The sequence below is a fragment of the Eleutherodactylus coqui genome, chromosome 5 (genome assembly GCF_035609145.1).
Source record: "Eleutherodactylus coqui strain aEleCoq1 chromosome 5, aEleCoq1.hap1, whole genome shotgun sequence".
Taxonomy (NCBI): Eukaryota; Metazoa; Chordata; class Amphibia; order Anura; family Eleutherodactylidae; genus Eleutherodactylus; species Eleutherodactylus coqui.
In genome coordinates, this window is record NC_089841.1 from 72678661 (window position 1) to 72699788 (window position 21128).

General features: G+C 42.8%; 2 protein-coding genes across 4 annotated transcripts in view; one reads left to right on the top strand and one right to left on the bottom strand.

The window, feature by feature from the left end:
• The window catches only part of CDC20B (cell division cycle 20B), a 32146-nt gene extending 25435 nt beyond the window's left edge, over window positions 1–6711 (top strand). For both annotated transcript variants that reach the window (XM_066602724.1, XM_066602725.1), the window contains exons 8-12: window positions 92–186; window positions 1025–1250; window positions 2412–2537; window positions 3559–3676; window positions 4664–6711. In XM_066602724.1, the coding sequence (XP_066458821.1) occupies window positions 92–186; window positions 1025–1250; window positions 2412–2537; window positions 3559–3676; window positions 4664–4767 (669 nt within the window). In that variant the 3' untranslated portion in view covers window positions 4768–6711. The remainder of the gene's footprint in view (window positions 1–91; window positions 187–1024; window positions 1251–2411; window positions 2538–3558; window positions 3677–4663) is intronic.
• Window positions 6712–10733: 4022 nt separating this feature from the next.
• The window catches only part of LOC136626902 (granzyme A-like), a 36017-nt gene continuing 25622 nt past the window's right edge, over window positions 10734–21128 (bottom strand). For both annotated transcript variants that reach the window (XM_066601855.1, XM_066601854.1), the window contains exons 2-5: window positions 18982–19135; window positions 16779–16923; window positions 12423–12683; window positions 10734–11039 (exon numbers count right to left, since the gene is read on the bottom strand). In XM_066601855.1, the coding sequence (XP_066457952.1) occupies window positions 10881–11039; window positions 12423–12683; window positions 16779–16923; window positions 18982–19135 (719 nt within the window). In that variant the 3' untranslated portion in view covers window positions 10734–10880. The remainder of the gene's footprint in view (window positions 11040–12422; window positions 12684–16778; window positions 16924–18981; window positions 19136–21128) is intronic.

A 21128-nucleotide genomic window follows, 5' to 3' on the forward strand; every position in this document is an offset into this window, starting at 1 on the left:
CGGCGTTCTTCTATATTGGGCAAAGAATCGGTCCATATAGAAAGTACCTTTTAGTGAGCGGTGAAATAAAGAAGGTTTTCTAATCTTTCAGCTCTGGGACATTGAAACACAGAAAAAAATAAGGAACATGTATGGCCACATGTCTGTAGTGGGAGCTTTAAGCTGGAATCAACACATTGTGAGCAGGTAAGGAGAGGCGAGCAGTCCACTGGAGATGGCATGGATCTTTTAGGGGAACCATTGCAGTGTTTTCCATACTAACTTTTTTGCTTTTATTACATAGCTTTTAAGTAATATCTCGTAGATCAAGCTTGTGCATGATAAAGCATGGCAGGGCCACTGCTTATGTGATAGTTAAAGTAATTAGCAAGACTACAAATCACTTAATTTACCTAAAAAATGTTTTTCAGCTTAGTAGTCACACTAAAGTGCTGCCCCCCAGGTTTCATTCTAACTTGATGTCCACATTCTCTTGTCATGTGAAGTCTGTCTCTAATAACAGACACTTAGACGATTATAGGATGTGTGTTTGGGGAAATGGGTGTCTTGGCATGCTGCTGTCTCATGCTGCCTATAGTAGTCTATGCAGAGGAGAGGGGGAGGGAGCTTCTTGAGAGTGAAAGGGGCAGAGAGACTCGCATAGACATTCTAAGTGTTTTGTCCCACCTCTGTGCAGGATTCACATCTACACTTTTCAGTACTGCTGTATGTCTTCCATGCTACTTCTGCTTCTGAGGGTTTGCTACAGAGAGAAAGATAAGCAAGATCTCCTTCTGTGGGTACAGTGTAGGGGAAGCATCCTAGTACTAGGGTACACCCACCAGTCCATGTAATACTGAGAATTAGAGATAGTTTACAGAAGAGAAAACTGGTATAAAGCATTCATCTACAAGCCATATAATGGGCAGATGTAGTGTTATTCCTCTTGTATAAACACATGGCGGCTTATACTGAAAGATCACCTGAAAAGTTAGTTATGCTACATGCTTTATTGAAACATAATTATCATCTCTGTATTGTCCAGTGGATGCAGGCTTGGCCATATACATCATCATGATGTCCGCATGGCAGAACATCACATTGGAACTTTACATCACAAACAAGGCATTTGTAGTCTAAAATGGTCCGCATCAGAAAAGCACTTGGCAAGTGGTTCAAGTGATGGTATTCTTAATATCTGGCCCTATGATCCAGGATCCTACAAGATCAGCACACCACTGCAGAGCATGGCGCACCCCACAGCTGTCAAGGTGAGATATTCTGGTTGGAGATGACACTAATGGCATGTTCACATGATATTAAATACACCAGATAAATTTGACATGTATTTGTAGAGGCATCAGTGGCAGAAATTTGAACAGACTCTGTCACCTACTTATAGCCCTGTGAACTAAGATTATGGGCTGAAAGTAAGTCACCCACTGATTTCTGGGATGTAAGTGTTAAACTTACCTCCCCCGTTGAGTGTGGAAAACCGCTGCTTAATGCATTGAGTGGTGCTGCTAAGTCATCCAACCATTATAAAACTAGAATGGGCAAACTATGTAGCTCGCTGCTCAAGTAATTGAGCGGCAGCTTTCAGCGCTGACACCGGGGGAACGATGGAGGAGGCAAGGAGAACACTTACATCCCTGGACTCAGAGGGTCATCTACTTTCAGCCCACAAACTTAAAGGAGATGTCCCGCGCCGAAACGGGTTTTTTTTTTTTTTAACCCCCCCCCCCCCCGTTCGGCGCGAGACAACCCCGATGCAGGGGTTAAAAAAACCACCCGCACAGCGCTTACCTGAATCCCGGCGGTCCGGTGACTTCAATACTTACCGCTGAAGATGGCCGCCGGGATCTTCTACCTTCGTGGACCGCAGCTCTTCTGTGCGGTCCACTGCCGATTCCAGCCTCCTGATTGGCTGGAATCGGCACGTGACGGGGCGGAGCTACACGGAGCCGCTCTCTGGCACGAGCGGCTCCATAGAAGAAAGCTGAAGACCCGGACTGCGCAAGCGCGGCTAATTTGGCCATCGGAGGCCAAAAATTAGTCGGCTCCATGGAGACGAGGACGCTAGCAACGGAGCAGGTAAGTATAAAACTTCTTATAACTTCTGTATGGCTCATAATTAATGCACAATGTATATTACAAAGTGCATTATTATGGCCATACAGAAGTGTATAGACCCACTTGCTGCCTCGGGACATCTCCTTTAACTTATAGGGCTAAAAGTAGGTGGCAGATTATTTTTTAAGGAGGATCACCTTTGAAACATTTAATGGTACCGTTCAAAATTGCAAAAGGAAGCCCCCATATGGCTATGTTAATGGAACAATTGAAATTTGAATGAAAATTAAAAAAAAAGAGAATTACCTGGTCCTGAAATGGTTGAGAGATTTACACATTGTTTTTGATTTCTATGACAGGCTATGAACTGGTGTCCGTGGCTTTCAGATACTCTTGCTGTAGGTGGCGGAATGAGCGATGGGAATTTGCGTATTTGGGATACAAGTAATGGAAAAATTATAAACTCAACAAACGCAAACTCGCAGGTAAAGAAGGCACAGTTAAAAATGTATATGACCATGCCTGAAAAGCGGATGCATAAATTAATACATTATAGTGTCCCTGCTATTACATCTATAGCTATACAGTGTAATTCAAAAGTCAGGGCCAACCAGAATATCTTATGTATGAAAATATTTACAAGTAGGAAACTTTGTAGAACACTCAGATGGATGGGGAACACTTTTTGCCACTATGGTGGTTAGAAATTGATCTGTGCAGTTTTTTTTTTTGTTTTTTTTTATATCTGCAACCGTTTTCCAGTTATGGATAATGTCATGTTGAGTATTAAAGAGTTATGTTGAATTATGTGGTAGGGAAAACACTAATTGCGTCTTCTCAGGTGTCAGAAGTTGGCTTAACATGAAATAATCAATAACTTGAAAATGGTTGCAGGTATAGAAAATTTACTGCACCTATCAATTTCTGATTAAATTCTACCCTCAAATCATGTATCCCATGTCCCCCTTTCTATTGAAGTTTCTTGGGCTGAATCCTAGATGGCTGCCTCCAAGACGGCCGATAGACACTACCATAGTAGCAAAGAGTTTCCCCACCCATCTAAGCGTTCTACAAAGTCTCCCACTTGTATCTCTTTTTGTTCAGAAGATATTCTGGATAACCTTGATTTTTTTGAATCTCCCAGTAAAATGTATTATGTAGAGTCTTGTAAATCCAGTTCTTCTATGCTGGGTTTTTTCACTCCTGGTTTGGCTACAAGTCCCTTGTCTTTGGTTGCTAAACAGTGTATTATGAGTAGCGTAATCACTATTTTGTTTGCTTGACTTGGTGTGTCCTAACATCATGAAAAATAAACAGCTTATATTAGTCAATGTTACTTGGAATAAGTGATGGGCATTGAGAGTGTGGTTAATATTTAACACAGACAAGAGGTACATGAAGAACCCAATCCTTGCTTCAGTTTGGTTATAATTTAGTTTCTCTAGCTTTTACAATGGTTTATTTTCTTTTTCTTTTAATCTTCCTTTTAATATGTTTCTGGATTAGATCTGTTCCATGCTTTGGCTGCCAGATACAAGAGAGCTTGTCACTAGTCACGGATCTCCATCAAACCAAATGACTATATGGCAATACCCATCATTAGTGAAAGTAACTGATATTTATGGTAAGTATATCAGCTAATCCTAGATTTTCCTAAAAGTATAACTTAAGATACCCAACAGTTGTCCCAGCGACAATTGCTCCTGTGCTTTCACACGAGCGATAGTCGTTCTGTTAATGGAGGTCGAGCACACCAGAGATCTCTTGTAGCCCTCGTCTCCATTCACTGCTAACAGGCAGTTGTTCGAAGAGTGAATGACTCCTATTTACAGTGAGAAGTCGTTCACTAGTCACTTCATTTCAGTAAGGTGAATTGAATTGGCTAGAAACTATTCAGCTATTTATTTTTTTTTTCTCATTCAGTGCTCTGTTGGTGGCTGTCTGTACATGGGTTGACTATCACCAAAAATAGCTGTTTCAAATAAATATACGAGCGATTAGCACCCTGTATAAAGTTACCTTTGAAAGGGGTATTTTCATATATTCTATTTGGGGATTCTAAATTAATAGAGGGGAGTTCCCTGTTCAGGATCCTCCTCTCTTGGCCATGGTGGAGAGCAGTTATCCAAAGTGGAGAACTTCTGTAAAGGTACCTTTACACTAAATGATTATTGCTCGAATTCTTCTGCTCAGGCGAGAACGATATAAACTGCTGCAAAACCCATCTGGAAGCAGCTTATCTCTCGCGGGAGCAATAGATTGGATATATTGAAACTTAACTTGACCAATCCCTCTTTCCCCCAAAATTGAGCACAGTTGGGAGGTGAACACATTACATTGTCGGCCAGATCAGCTAAAAAAGGTAGGCTCCGCTAACATTTCGTGGGTATTTCCATCTTCGTCCCTGCCACTGGCCATTGCATTCATGGCTGGGATTACAGAAACAACCAAGCTTTTCAAGCTTTTCCTGCTAGCCTATTTCCCTTCTATTCCCATAGAAGTTAATAGTAATTACAGAAAGTGGATAGCTTGCTGTGCTACTATGTTTTCGTAAATTGCAAGATACAAGTTATGACTGACATGATTCCGTCTTCTATTGTGTTATTAACAGGGCACAGAGGAAGAGTCTTGCATCTTGCATTAAGTCCAAATCAAAAGCGACTCTTTTCAGCAGCAGCAAATGAAACATCTTTTATCTGGAAATACAGCATATAGAGACTAAACTAAAGAACAAGAAATAATTATACCACTTGTGTCATTTACAGTAGAGCAATATATTTGGAGGTGTGTAAATGTATGTTTCATGAATAACATTAACTCATCTGGATTGACATTAGAAAGCAGTCCTGGCCAGTGTTGAAGAGACCCGCTCTTTTTCTTTGTTTAATTAGGACTATCGTCACAGCTCCGCAACCAGATGGAATTTTCAAGTTTCTGATCTATTCCAGTGCTGTCTTTTGTCTTGTCTATCATCTCAAAGTGGGTTTTCTTGGATCTATGACATGAGATGATCCTAAGGATCCACCCTCTATCAAAGGGCTAAAAACCTCTTGTTCGGGAGTCTGTGTGTGCTGTGAGTTACAGGCAGAGCCTGACAGCAGTCGTGGGATTACAATACCTGTGATGTCACCATAATGTAATCAGTTACCAGCTCTTAGCGCTGCCCCCGAATCACATGACAGTGGCGTCATCACAAGTCCTTTATCCTTCTGCACTGAAGGATTATGTGCGGACTACATACTCCACAACCCCTGCGGCCTCAATTGCTATGGATACAGCAATACTGGAAGTTTGTAGCTGGTTGTGAGATAACGGCACACCAGTGTGGAGACTCCAATAAAGAACACCTCACAAATGTGCACATACATAGCTGGTGGTGCATATTGACCAACAATGTTGAAGCACAGTCCTTCACCACTATCTTCAGTCTCCTGAATAACAACACCACTCGAGCCTTCATTTAAACGTGAACCATTGTCCCGTGTTGAAACAATCCCATTCTCTATAGATTATTTAGTAAGTGGCGCTCTGTGCCACCAGAAACACTGGTAGTATAAATAATACTAATAACTAGTCTATACAGAACATGTGCGTGTCCACTTTAATTGCATTGTAATCTTTGTTTTTATAAATGCATATACACGTGATATTATTAATAAGGTTTAATAGATTTATTTGCAAATCATCTCATAACATCGTAAGATCCATCCTTTCGTTTATAGTAAACTATATGTCTGGCAATGTGGAAATTGTAGTGATGGCCGTTAGGGTTGCTCGTCGCGATCTTCCAGGTGGTAAAATCAGGCCAATTTTTGCAGAATCTGATCATGTCAGCCCAACCCGATTTTCGTTGAAAAGCATGCGTGTGTTTCAGTTGTTAGCAGTACTGCCTTGCCCTGCTGGAATTCTAGGTTCAGATTTGCCTAACCTACCTGGAGTTTTTATATTCTCTGTGTTTCTCCTTCTTCCCTTCCTCCAGAGAAGAAAGCTCAAGCATGGTGGCTCTCTAGAACTGGAGTTCTAGTTTCAAATCTGACCCTAGACAAGACCTGTATGGAGTTTCCTGCAGATGTTATCTTTGAGATTTGAACCAAGTACCTCAGCACTGCAAAACAGCACTAACTGAGCTACACACAACAAATTATTGACTTTAATAGGAATCGGGATCGGAGCATCCTGATTCCCTATTTTTGAAAAATCGCACCACTCGTCACTACGGGTCATCACAGTGCTTATTTCCCAGAATTTCTTGAAACTAAGTAACAAAACACAACTAAAATTTTACAACAAGAAAATAACAATGCAAGAGATAATCCTTTTATGATAAATACCATTTAAGAGTTCTAAATAATCCTAAAACTAAATCTATATCAAAAATATGAAAAAGTGGAGCTCACTGCGCTTACCCCGGGTTCTCATGTCTGTCCAAACATATGCACGAACGCATGCAGGACTACATTGCATAAAGAATAATTAATTTATTTATGTTATTTGTATCTATTAATTTATATTTATGTTTAATGAAATTGCAATTTGTTATTTATATTGTCCTTTTTTAGAACTTGTGATCTTGTATTTTGAAGTCAATATGAATGATCTCTGTGCTTTCAGAATTATTCTATAGTGTACAGTAGTATAGATGTGATAATTCTAACTTGTGGTGCCAAATTCAATAACCTACTGGTTAATTTACATCATAATACAGTAATATAGTTCAGAAAATTTGGAAAAAAAACTAAAGTTCATTAAGTTCAACCTTGTGTTGATAGAGAGTAAGCAAAAGAGCTGTAGGAGGCAGTTGGCACTGGCTCTCTATTCATTTAAAAAAATCCCTGCCAACTCCAGTATGGTAATCTACATGGAACATTAGATCAACGTCTTATATAGGACATGTAGTTTGTAATATCATGTCTGATTGGAAAAGCCTCTTGACTCGTTTCAAAGTCATTCAACAAATCAGCCATCAGAAGATTCTGGGGCAAAGTGTCCTAATCTACTAGTCATAGACCCTGGATGCCTGTCGGCTGAATATTAATTTGACTGACCACACTCGAACCGCCCATTCACATGCACCGCTGAGCGGACATGACTGCTGAAGGACTAGAGTGGAGTAAGCTACTGCCAAACTCCTCCTGCAGCAGCCCCTTCCTCCTGAGAAGAAAAGTATTGCCGATGATGAAATCCAACTGCCTGCTGCTACTCTCCTCTGCCATCGGGGAAGAGTCAGAAGACCCCACACACATTAGATAGTTGTCTCATGCTAACAAAATGGTGGGTTGAGCCAATATTAACGAAGTATGGCTTCCAGCATCTGATCCATGATGCCAGGGCAACGCCACATCACCACTGTGACCTCTGATTGGTTGCAGTGGTCAAGTGGTAGCTGTTCCTAAACAAGGACCAGGAGCTTCTGTGCTGAATCGCCAGGCAAACAAATAAATACAGCTGCTGCTATTATAAAACGGCTGCATCCATGTTTATAAAAATCACCCACAAGCGGACAATTTGTTTAATCTAATATATGTTTAACTTAACAACAGTCTGTAGAGTAAAGAATGGTGATTAATTGAACTGGTGCCATTTAGAGAACAGACAAAAGGAGCGTTTTCTATAGTTAACTTACAATTGTGAAAGAACATTGTGAACCCCTTGACGTCTAGCCATTTCCATGAATGGTTACTAAATAGAGATGAGCGAGCATGCTCGGTAAGGGCAGTTACTCGAGAGAGCAACCCTATTTTCGAGTAACTGCATGCTCGTCGGAGAAAATTCAGGGGGCCAGAGGCGGTGAGAGTGAGAGAGATCTCTCCCGCAACCCCTTCTGGCCCCCCCCCCGACTTTTTTCAGACGGGCATGCAGTTACTCGAAAATAGGGTTGCTCTTTCCAGTAGCTGCCCTTACCAAGCATGCTTGCTCATCTCTATTACTAAAGTACGATCTTAGCTCCATTATAAAAAAAAAAAAAAAGTAGACCTAAATACACACGTTTTTACTGATATATGCACTCAAGACTATTGGTGGAAGTGTGCAAACCTTGATGATAATTATGTTTTAAAAGTGTTGCTAATTGGTGCAATGGAAAATCGTGGCTGAAGATTATAGGAAAACACATTTCACTAATGCAGTATATTACTTACAGTGTACCTTTCACTACAAAACAGAATCCTAATCACTCCTCTGACAGCTGCTGAGGTTTATTTGAAGTACAGCCAGTAATATGCTGTCTGAACTGCACACTTTGGATCTTTATCTACCCTCTCCTGGTTTCTGTAAATGTGCATTTTCTCTCCATTCTTGCTGTAGGTGTGAGCTCTTCAATGTATGATATCAGAGCTGTGCCAAAGGCTCCGAGCCAATGAGATCTTGGTACTATTGTATCTGATCTCCACCAGAATTATGGGTGGAGACGTTGAGTGACATCTAAGGGCTTGATAATGCCCCAAAAGGTCCTGATTGGCTGCAAGAGATTTCCACAGCAGGTCCTCCAGCATCCGCTGCTGCTGTGTTGATGTTCAGCCACTGGAGATACGGACCTCCTGTTCACAGCTAATAATGTAACCCTAACACTTAAACTAACCCTAACTCTCCATCCAAGGCAAAGCTCAGTCCCGACGCTGCTAGGACTTTCCTACAGCTAGCCAATCACATGCTTGTGGGCGTAACATGGGTGGATAAAAAGGCCATCAGTAGGTCTCTACCCATACTAGCTAGTGTGTTAAATTCCTGCCCTCTCTCCACCCCTTGCTGATTGCCTGCAAGGGGAGGGGGTGAGACGGGGTGGGAGCTTAGCAGAGCTAGTGTGCTAATCTCCTTCTCCCTCCCTTTGCCGGCAGCCGGCAAGAGGCAGAGAAGAAGAGGGAAGTGGGAGGGAGTTTAGCAGAGCCGCTGCTAAACTCCCTCCCACCTTCCTTTTTCGGCAGCTCTCCTAGGCTGACCTAGGAGTCTATAAGACAGGTTGGTGTATTCCAGCAAAAGATAGGTCCAAACCTATTCTTTACGGGTGGAAATTTTACGCACCGTAAAATCACCCATCTGAACAAATCCATTGGAATCCAATGCTTCAAATGGTCATGATTTTCAGCCAGCGTTTTATTGTGGCAACATTGCCACAATTAAAAAACGCTTGTGTGAATCCAGACAGAAATTGTTACTGGTCCTATTGGATGCACATAGTTCAGTCTAGTGTCTCAGTTCAGACAAATCTGCCTGTTGAGATATATATTTGAGGTGTATCTGTGGCTCTCAGATTTGTAGAACATCAAATAGTTGTCACATTCACTGCTGCTAGTTTTTGTTCCTTAATTGTAATGAATTGGGCAGCTTGGTTCATATTGGCATTATGACTTTTACTGGAAATAGTGCTATTACAGATTCGCTTTTTAAAGGATACTAATACACGGACTTATAACCAGGTCCAAGCGTCTATGTTCTAAGGCTGCTAGAGAAAACACAGAGACACATGGGGGCACCTTCAGCCCTTGTGTGTTGAAGACGGTGGAAAAGGAGAGATTTCCCAATCTGGTTGTGAGTTGGATATAATGAGAATGAGGAGAGAGAGAGAGAGAATGAGGAGAGAGAGAGAGAGAATGAGGAGAGAGAGAGACTGAGGAGAGACTGAGGAGAGAGATAGAGAGAGAGAGAGAGAGAATCTGTCAGTACTAGTGTGTGTTTCTTAAAGGCCAGTGCAGAGGTACTATCTATTTCTTCTGATTTTCCAACGCGACCGTCTGAAGTCTGGATCACTGCGTAGAGGTACACCATTTATTTGTCACACCCATGTGTCTCCAAGGCTGAGTGGAGGTACTGCAAGTCTATAATCTCTGTTGACACATGTGGGTCTTTAAGTCTGGAAGAGTTGTGTGGAGGTACTAATCTCTGAAGTCTATTCATTTGCCTGCACTGTAAAGTCTACAATTGAACTGTCTTGTATTGTTTATCCTTTATGCAAGAAAAATTTATGCTGGGCTCTGACCATTCCTAGGGGCCTGTGGTACTTAAGAACTGTCTGTGGCTGAATTACTTATCCACCGAGGGTCATACCGGTGTGAGTGTTGGAACGGTGGCGTCACGTCTGACAAATGTTTCCCTGTTCTATCCAGTTATTGGGCATCCCTATCCTAGGAGTGTCCGGGGTAGGTTGCAGCATTACCCTCGCCTTGGCTGCGTGTGTCCCTCCAGGATGAAGCATGGTAAGTGCCATTGTGGCAACTCAGCACTCTACCCTCCCAGCTCCCTACGTGAGTCAGGTGTCTGAGGTCTCCCAATGGGACGCTGCTAGAGATGAGCGAACGTGTTCTTAACGAACACTTACGCACCCGAACACCGGCTTTTCCGAGGACTTCCGTGTTCGCGCGTAAGTATTCGGGGGGCGCCGGGGGGCGGGGAGAGGCGCGGCGGCGCGGGCGGCAGCAGCGGGGAACAGGGGGGAGCCCTCTCTCTCTCCCTCTCCCCCCCACTCCCCGCCGCAACCCCCCGCGCTGCCACGGCGACCCCCGAACTTTTTTCGCCCGAACACGGAATTCCTCGCGAAGTTCGGTGTCCGGGCGAAAAGGGGCGGAGCCGAACACGTTCGCTCATCTCTAGACGCTGCACAGCCATAGTCTATTATCATTACAACAAAAAGAAAAGAAATTTAGGGTTCAGGACCTTATAAATAAAATACACACTGCAAGTAATCTACGTTATGTTCCAATCATACGATTTATTTTTCAGTGATTAATATGTTTGGTTGCCATCTTGCCACCTTGTATTCTGCTTTAAGAAATAAAAGTCTTTTTGACTGAAGCCCTATATAGTATGCAAATAATTTTATTTATGCTAATTAAATTCTAGACACTTTTAGCGATTGTGCTGTTTATCCAACTGATATATTCCTTAGTCAGGCGGGTGAAGATGGAGGCATCATTCGCCTGTCCACACACATTTTCTCCAAAAGAAGTGACACCTCTGTAAACACCATTGCAAATTAATGGACCACCGGAATCTCCCTGTAAAATAAGAGAGATTATCACTTTTTGTTTGGTGAACTAAATTTATGTACTTTTGAAATGTTTTGATGCAAGATACAGATGACTGAGGGCTGATATAAGGGGTGTGTTCGATAAGTATTCATCTGGGGCCCAACTGCCTCTTATTCAGTCATTCACAATTGAATATGGCTTGCAAACTCCTACAGGAGAAGGAAGTGACCTGCGAGCTGTAGATGATGATGAGTGGAACAGGTTGCCATGGGAGGTGGTGAGTTCTCCTTCAATGGAAGTTTTCAAACAGAGGCTGAACAGACATCTGTCTGGATGATTTAGTGAATCCTGCATTGAGCAGGGGGTTGGACCCGATGACGCTGGAGGTCCCTTCCAACTCCACCATATGATGATGATTTATTATAATTATTTCTAACTGGGACATTTAGCACTCTAGATGAGGCACTGTATATGGGTTCACTCTCCAGCGGAGACACTGTATACGGGAACTGTTTGGAACAGTCTATGGAGCCATTCTCAAGCTAGAGCACTGTTTATTTGGATAAATGCAGTAGTCATGTCATTGACTCACTGCTGATATAATAGTAAATTCTCTCCTGAGTATAGTATGTATTGGTGAAGTCTCTATTAAGCATAATATATCTTGGGGGTATGGGCACTCTTTTCCCCTACCTTTGCCAAGAACTCTGTTCCCACTGTATCAACCTTCTTAAGCTAGTTTAGGAACTTTTTGTTGCCCTGCATAGACTTAGAATTAAATGTTGTACATTGTCTGTTTTTAGTTTATCATATCATAAATGACACATCACAATAAAGTTTTCCTTTTTCAGAAAGTTTAGATAAGGCCCACTGTGTGCTGTTATCCTTCCATTAACATGAAGTGGAGTAACTTTTTGTACTTGGCAAGAGTCCTAACTGATAGACTGACATGCTACAAACATCCCTCATCAGAAAGCCCTTTATAACTATCTTTAATGTGCACTTGAGGCTCCGTTTGAAGCCTCTACTGTAGATCCAGCACAAAATGCAGAGCTATTTTTTCTGTTAAAATACCAGTGGGCATGCCTGAAGACCGATGGACCCCATAGTAGTCAGTGCCTCCGTGTGCACACAAATCAGACCTAGATGAAAGATGTAGGTCTGGACCTCCCTGAGCTATATCACATGTACATAAATAAGAAATGTTGGCTACTGTACTAACACTCACTGCATAGGCAAAATAATCTGGTCTTGAACCAAAGGACCGGTCTCATTTATTTGCAGGGCCTTGTCTTATCTGGCTCTGCTGAGATGTATTGGTTAGGTATTTTCTGTCTTCCTATTAGCACTACTAACCGTACTGCAAGCAGAAAAGTATCAAGTAGTAATATAGCTAGAACTGACACTTACCGTACAGGAGTCTTGTCCGTTGGGCCCCACACTGGTGCATAGTAAATTTTGGGTTATATTAACTCTATGTTGCCAACGTTTCTGACATTTGTCTCTGTTTAGGATCGTGATATTCACTTCTCTCAAATAATCTGCTTCAATTTTTTTTTCAGTCACTCCCCATCCGGCCGTTTCACAAACTGATCCTGCTTCTATGTCCTCAGATATTTCTGGTAAAGGTAGCAGTTGGATATTTTTACCAAGTCTTGCGTTGCCTCTCAGCTGGAATACAAACAATATAACATATTATGTAAATGTGAAATGTGTCAAATATATAAAACCTTTTTTTACAGATTACATCAATCCAAGCTGGTCACCAAAGAATTTGCTAATTTCTTTACTCTGGATTTAGGCCAGTTCACCTGCTTACCATGCACAATACTATGGTATTATTGTATCTTGTCACCACCAGGAAGTACTGGTGGAGACCAAAGTGACAGGCTGGTGACTCCACCTGTAGCTGATTGGCTGCAGAGATGGCTGTCGTACAGGTCCTGGCAGGACACTAAGGTTCTCCCACAGTGGCAACAGTGGGAGTGCGGGCGGCGGCAGGACATGCAGAGGATCCAGAGGCAGCAGCCGTGTGGGAGGAGAGCAGCAAGGCTGGGAGCGGTGGTACAACATCCAGAGGAAGCGGCAACAGTCGGACCACCGGGGGGTGGCTGCAGGGGATGCACAGCCTGCGGCGGCAGGGGAGGACAGCGGCAAGGCTGTGAGCGGTTGGGGTGCCAGCAGCAGAGGAGGCACAGCGGTCTGTAATCCCCCAAGTGCAGCTGCAAGGCTCGGAGCTGCTGCGGCACCAGCAGGAGACACCAGTGGCGCAAGCTCAGCCAGAGCAGTGAGGGAGTGGAGGCACTGCCTCAGAGCTGGGGAATTGTTGCAGCGCAGAGGTTCCGGATACCAGTTGCCCATGGGACGGCTGCTCTGGGGAAACTGCTTGCAGCAGTGTCTTTATAGATTGTTGCCAGGGCTGCACGGTTAGGGATAGGGTTAGGGTTAGGGTTTTCATGTTAAGCTTAGATTATTAACTCCAAATACTTCCATGTTACCGCTGTAACAGGCAAGTATTTACAGCCAATAATGTACACCCAACACGAACCCTAGGCAACAATCTATACAGACGCTGCTGCTAGGACCTTACAGAAAACAAACCCCTAGCGTTCGGGGGCATCAAGATACAATAATACCCAATACTATAATTGCAGCACACTGTTAGGGATTGTTCACACCGAGTTATGGTTCCATTATGGCTTTTCACCTCTCTGTACCATTTATGGGGAAAAAAAATCGCAAACTTTTAGTATGCTTCCATTCTGTTCGGTTTACGTTTTTTAAATAGAACAAATAGCGCAGTCTGCACTGCTACATGTTCTGTTAAAAAACATTAACCTAACGGAACAGAAGCACACTGAAAGCTTTTTTTTTTTAAAAAAAAGCCATTGAAATCTATGGGGGGAAAACATGTAAATGTTTAATTCCGTTTGTCTGCTCCAAAAACGAAACAGAAAGATGGAAATCCGTAACAGAGCCCTAATGCAGGTGTGAACAAGCCCTTAATCTGCAGCAAAAATACAATAGAGGAGGGAATTTATCTGGCTAAATCTGGTGTAAAACAATGTAACTTTTTGAATTTGCGCCACTTTTTTTGTGGCTGCTCCAACAGATTTAAAGGGGTTGTCCATGTTATTGAATTTTTAATTAAAAATGTTCCCTGTTTGTAAAAATAACAAACTCGCTAATACTTCGCTCTCCCCACTAGTCCTCTGTTGGCAGCTCCGGGTTTACTCTCTGACATACTGTTTACAGACTGCTGACAACAATAGAGCTCAGTCATTGATCTCTGAGGCCTTGTAACATGACTCAGACAACCCCTTTTAAGTGTAAAGGTTCTTTTGCACACACCAATCGCTCAAAATTCGCTCAAAGCCCTCTTTCGAGCAATAATTATTGTGTATAAATGTGTGCCCATCCTGCACTTACCATGCACTTTTCGTCCATTGCTGACTTTAGGTCCACATGATATCCATTGTCCCTGATAAGAGGGACTGCACGCTGAGTTCTCTGCAGGTAGCACTGATAACATTCTTTAACAGCTGCTGGCCCGCTGGAGAACAATAGCGACGTTTTTAGAGAACAGACTGCCCACAGTTCTCTAAATACATGCAAATGAAGCTAGTTAGCTACTAATGGGCTAATTAGCCCATTAGTACCTATTGACAAATTTTAAGACCTAAACACCAGTATAGATTGAAGTCTTTTATTTTATCCTATCCAATACTATACCACATTACTCCGATTCATATACGCGATTACCCACATTGGTGGATTGGACTGTGATACATATAGGAGTTTGCCGCCTGCAGATGGGGGCGGAAATTCCGCAGCGGGATTTCCCGTGGAATTTCCACCCCTGGAAGCTGCCATAGCAAACGCAATCCTAGGCAGACAGCCACAATTTGGCCGCGCGAAATATCGCACGGCAAACAAATCACGGCATGCTCTACTTCTGTGCGGCCGCCGTCCCTGCTCTGCGCATGCTGCCCGGCAGCCGGCACATGAAAGAGCTGGGGCCGCGGGAGAGGTGAGTGCCCGCGCTGCTCTCTGCAGACGCTCGGGTCGGCTCCCGCTGCGAGAATTCTCGCAGCCGGATCCGTCCCGGCCGTCTGCAGGCGGCCTTTAAGAGATAGAAAGATGTATATGATTACTCCAGAGGTCTAGGTGGAACATTATTTATTCCTCTTCTAGTCACTCAGATACAGTGTGTATACCACAGTCCAAATGTTTTGGAGATAGTCTCTCACTCAAACATTGAAGCGAGAAACTTTCTCCATTTCTTCCATTTCAGATTTCTGAACTGGATTTCTATGGGACCAATTTAGTCATATATATATGATGAAGTAATTTTTCTGTTTCTCTAATAAGTTTGCCAACCATTAGCAAACGCATCTGTATGGAATATTCGTCCTACCAGATGTCAGCATACTTAAGGACTGTGTAAAACACCTAAAAAAAGCCATGCCAATGAGTGATGGAATAATCCTCCACTGTGCTACCTGATGGAATAGTATAGATGTATTCAGTGCCAAACAAATACTTCACATGGTACAATTATTTAACACGCCAAATGTTCATTACCTGCACTTTCACTTTGGAGCTCTGCTGCTCCATTAGCTCTATTTGGCTCCTCCTTATACCAGCTAAAGACGGACCCATATAGCTCTATATAATTACTATATGTGGCTATATGGGGCTGTCCTCCGCTGCTGGAAGGATCTGAAAATGACGCTCCGAAGTGAAAGTGTAGGTGCTCTTAAATTTAGCTCCTTACGCTATTTACGTAGCCCATTGTAGTCTGACAGCCACGCTACACAAATAGCGTAGGTGCACTACAAAAACTATATTCGGCGCTTGGAAAGTCAAGATAACAAAGCATACACCTGTAGCTACCTATGAGTCAATATCTGACCTTCAGATAAGATCAGATATTCACTAATAGTGTAACTACCATTCAAATAGGTGGGGCTGTGAAGGATTATGCATCCTGGAGATGTCTTATGGGATCAACTGCATGATAGACTGTTACAACTAGGGAGCAGTGCCAGGAACGCGGCAACAGGGCTGTCGTTGCAATTCAAAACTGAGAAGAATAAAGTTTGGGATTTTAATCTTACAAGTTGAGATGACTTTTTCTACAATTTACTTATCATAGATTACGTTCATCCAAGGGGAATCAAAACAGCCCTAATGAACCAATAGTATCAATTCATGTTAGTTTTGTAGTATATGTTGCACCCTATCGGCTGTAGTCCTTTAAGGGTGCTTTCACATCTGCGGCAGGGATTTCGATTTCCTGCTCCATTTGGGGAGCAGGAAAGGGGAAACCAGGCACCCAAACTGTTCCATCTCTTGACTGAACCGAACCACGCCTGACGAACCTATTGACTATAATTGGGTCCGTCTGCTTTCCGGCTTTTGAGCAATATTTTCACCTGGATCTGCCATGAAACCTCCGGCCAGAGGTGAAGTCACCCTAAGCCAATAAAGCTAAACATTTATTATCTGGACCTCCTAAAGTTATAAATGGTGGAGGGAAGGATAAAAGGAAGTATTTGAGCATCTGCTTATGAAATATGCAGCTCAGCAGTCCACTCTTGCCCAGTAAAGCAGCAGACTTCTCTGTAGCAACTATGGGTGCTAAGTCGGTAGTTCTTCTGTATCTTTTCATGTGGATTGGATAACATGGGGTCACTGGGCTGATGACATGACTACAACATACAGTTTGATAACACAGTGAGTCCATGTATGTGATATTCTTACTTTTATAAGTCGAAGGTCATTTTTTAAGTTGGAGTGGTTGTATTGTGGATGTTGGATAGATTTAGCAATGCGAAGTGCCTGAATCCCCTTTTCTCTTCCTTCCCTTGAATGAGCCCCAAGAAGAACGGTTACTAGACTTCTTGGCCTAGAAAAAGATAAGATTACTCGTTAATGTAAAATATACACATATGATGACGCACGTTTTCTGTGGATAGCCATAAATGTTTAATATTAAAGGGGTTATCCATCTCACAATTTTTTTTAAAACCTGCTCCATGTTGTGTAAAAACATAAAAGAAGAGTTGCCTCGCTCAGTTCCACGCTGCTCCGTGTCTACCAGAACCTGGTACCCTGCTGTTTCTGCTTCCTGCTGCAGTGATGACATCATTGACGCTAGGGACACGTGACTGCTGCAACCAATCACTGCCTGGCTTCGTCTGGTGATTGGCTGCAGCGGTCACATGTCCCGGTCATTGCTGCTACAGCAGGAAGTAGAGGGTTACTGGGATCGGGCAGTGGCAGAATGTGAGCCGGCTGGGATCAGATGAGGTGACTATGTCTTCTTTTATGTTTTTCTACCACCCTGAGCAGGTTTCAAAACATTCATTCACATGGGCAATTTTTAGCCGCATCGAAATGCCCAGCCGGCGGAGATAGGACATCGGTGTCCAAATACACCAGCTGATGTTTTGACGTCGCCAGAAACGATAGATCTTGCCCTATTTTTCGGCTGCAATTAGCCGGCAGCTTCCATAGACTTCTATGGCTGAAGGGATAAATCTTCAAGTGAGATATGCATGTTGGGCGAGATAAGCATTGAGGTTAAAGCTACATAATGACTTGTCCATGATACTGGTGCGACGTCGCACTCTCATTGAAGTTAATGCATGCCATGTTGCTACTCGCAAGTAGGCATGACCCACTGATCATAAAATAAGCAGCAAACTTGGATTCTTGTGATCTTCTGGTCATGGCTACATACAAGTTACATCATGACCAGCATTGATTTCAATGAGATTAGGAGATCACAGGCCTACACACCAATGTTTGGTTGCATGATCCATGTTGTGGCTAAAGTCGCCATGTAGTCTTAGGCTACCTACATAGGGTTGAGCACAATATCGCACTCCTGAACGTTAGATGTACCCGTGGATGCGTGGCAGTTTTCTGTCAAAAACGCCTCCCATCGCTTCAGGGAGGTTACAATCCTCTAGTGCAGCTTTCAGCCACGTCGGAGGATCGGCAAGTGTCTTCCATTGTTTTCAATGAGAACCCTTTCATTGCACTCGCGTGCACATCGCAGACCGTGCAATTTGCTCTCGTATCCCATTGAAAACAATAAGGGATGCATTCCGAGGAACGTGCAAAAATAGAACATGGGGTTTATATTCGTACATCTCACAATGCACAAATCTCACACAATTTTCTTGCCCGTGTGTAAGCAGCATTACAGTTATATCTTGGTCACTTCTCCAGTTCAGATCAGACATACGTCATTCTTGCTAAGGGCCCGGGCATGTAGATCTCCACTGATCACATTTTTATTACAGGTATTAGAGATGAGCGAACGTACACGTTTAGGGCGATTTCGCAATCGAGCACCGCTTTTTTCGAGTAACTGACTACTCGGGCGAAAAGATTCGGGGGGCGCCGGGGTTGAGCGGGGGGGGGGGGGGGGTTTCAGAAGGGAGTAGGGGGGGGAGAGAGAGCTCCCCCCTGTTCCCCACTTCTAACCCCCCCTCCACCACGCCGCCTCCCGGCACCCCCAAATCTTTTCGCCCGAGTAGTCAGTTACTCGAAAAAAGCGGTGCTCGATTGCGAAATCGCCCTAAACGAGTACATTCGCTCATCTCTAGCAGGTATGAATTGAATGACATAAAAGTGAAATACGATCAGTGAGAATTGCCTTTGAACATCATATGATTCTAGTGGCTCAGTGGTCAACACTGTTATTTTGTAGCACTGGGATCCTGGGTTCAAAGCCAAGGAAGAACAACATCTGCATGGAGTTTATATGTTCGCACTGTGTTTGTGTGAGTTTCCTCCCACACTCCAACAACATACCAATAGGCTAATGTAGAGTGTGAGTCCCCAATGGGAACAGGGCCTTATGTAAGTAATGACAATCTGTGGACTATGTATGCACTATAAAAAATGAGTAAAATATATATTAACGAATGGCATCATATTTCCCGGGACTTACTTTTGACAATGCCCTGCAGTCAGTATCCAGTTTGGTTTTATTAAACTTCCACCACAAATCATTTCTTCAGTTTCTGTCTCAAATATTAATAGCGCCATGTAAGGTCTGGAGTGTGGAATAGCTTCATTTCCATGTATAATTTTCACTTTTGTACCTGGAAATTAGGAAAATAATTCCACTTAGAGCACAAAGATATTAATTTCTACTATGAGTATATACAGATGTAGCAGAGTTGAGTTTGTTATTTCGGATAACTCATTACTATTACAATACAGGGGCAGAAGAAATTACTATGAGGCCCAATAAAAAAAATTGCAGCTGTATCCCATTCCACCATGACCATAACTCAGCAGAAAAGGGCTCAGTAAATAGAAAGATTAACCTCTTCAGTGGCAGGTTTATTATTACCATGTCATGCCTCACAGGTTTTTTTAAATGAGTCAACAATGCAATTTAATCTTGCAAGTATTTGAAAGTACTGTACTACTTCGACAGTTGGTATTATGGCAAGGAAATCTCTGGGGCTTGCTGCACTGAGTATGCAGTAAAGACCCCGGAAGATTTCAGATGAAAGCTCAGTGCTTTGCACATTTCAGCACTAGAGCTGTCCACGGAAATCTTTCGGGGTTTAACTGCATGGTCAGTGCAGCAAGCCCTGGAGATTCTCCGGGCGTGCCACTAAAGGGGTTAAATGAATCTGAATCAAATCCCAGAAAACTATAGATGCTGAACTCAGCCAATCTAACAGAACCAATTTAAGGCCTTATTCACACGACCGTATGCTTCCTGCATATCACAGCAATAGATAGGGCAAGGCCTATCTTTTGACATGGCATATAAAATTGCTGACTGAAAACTGTCACGGTCGTGTGAATAAGGCCTTAAGATTTTCATGCAAAAAGTAAAATTTCCCATTTGTCAGTCAAACATTCTAAGAGTAGCCCAAGTTTGTTTTATTAAGAGAAATACTGATTTTTTTGTTTATTAAAAAGTAGCGCCTGCATCTTAAGTGACGACAGGAAGCGCAGCCACAGTGGTTTTCATTTATCTAAAACCGATGGGGAACTGTAATTTTTCTGCAATCCAACCTCTTCAGGTCCATGGCATGGCTCTATTTAATATTAGTCATTTTCTAACACAGCAGCGCCATCTAATGGTTAGGTAAGGATATCGTTTGCAACACAAAAATATCATCTGAATTAGTTTGACAAATTGTCTTTTTACATCATATAAAACCGTAAACCTGCCACTTTGTTGCCTGTTTGATATCCAAAAGCAGAAGACAATGTGCTGTACAGACTTACTAAACATTGACCGTCTTCAGCAGACTTGAATTAACAAGATTTGTGTGTGAGATCTGATCTATTTACACTGTATTGACATTGCTTTCTGGTGAAATAGAATTACCCAAGATTCCCATTTTTAATCCAGGAGTCCAAGGAGATGTTACTGCTGTAGATTGCAGTACAGTACTGTGTGTGGTCATCATTAACTCTTACCTATGGTTGGGGAGGGGGATAACCATAGGTTTAAAATCAGTAATTATAAATGTTCGTCTGCTATTACTACATTACAGATTGAAATGATACACTTTTTACAGACCCCTAAAGGGAGTCTGTCAGCAGTATTAAATTCTGCAAAATGCCAACAGTGCTAGGTAGGAGACCTTGAAACCTCTTTAAGACTATGTTCACACCGGGCAGGTAATGTGAAAGTGGAATCACCTGACCAGCAACTCTGTGCTCACTAGAGGCTGCCAGGTGCTTGTGCCAAGATGCGCTGACAGCGCCATGGATTCTGTGGTTAGCGATATAGCTACTAAAATCAGCTGTGAATATGTAGAGAGTGAGAGAGGGGTCGAGAGAAAGAAAGAAGCTGTGCGAGAGAGAGAAGCATAAAAAAAGAGAGAAGCGGCGAGAAAGAGAAATCAAGAGAGAGAAGCAGTGAAAGAGAGAATCAGAGATGGAGAGAGAAGTGTCGAGAGAGAGAGAGAGGGGAGAGGGAGAAGTATCGAGAAAGAGACATCTGCTCCAAATACAAAGTGACACTCTGAATAATCACCTAACCAAGCAGATTTACAAGTTCACAACAACCATTTTTCCAAACATTTTATCTTCATGTAGCGAATATTGGGTAAAAAAAAATAC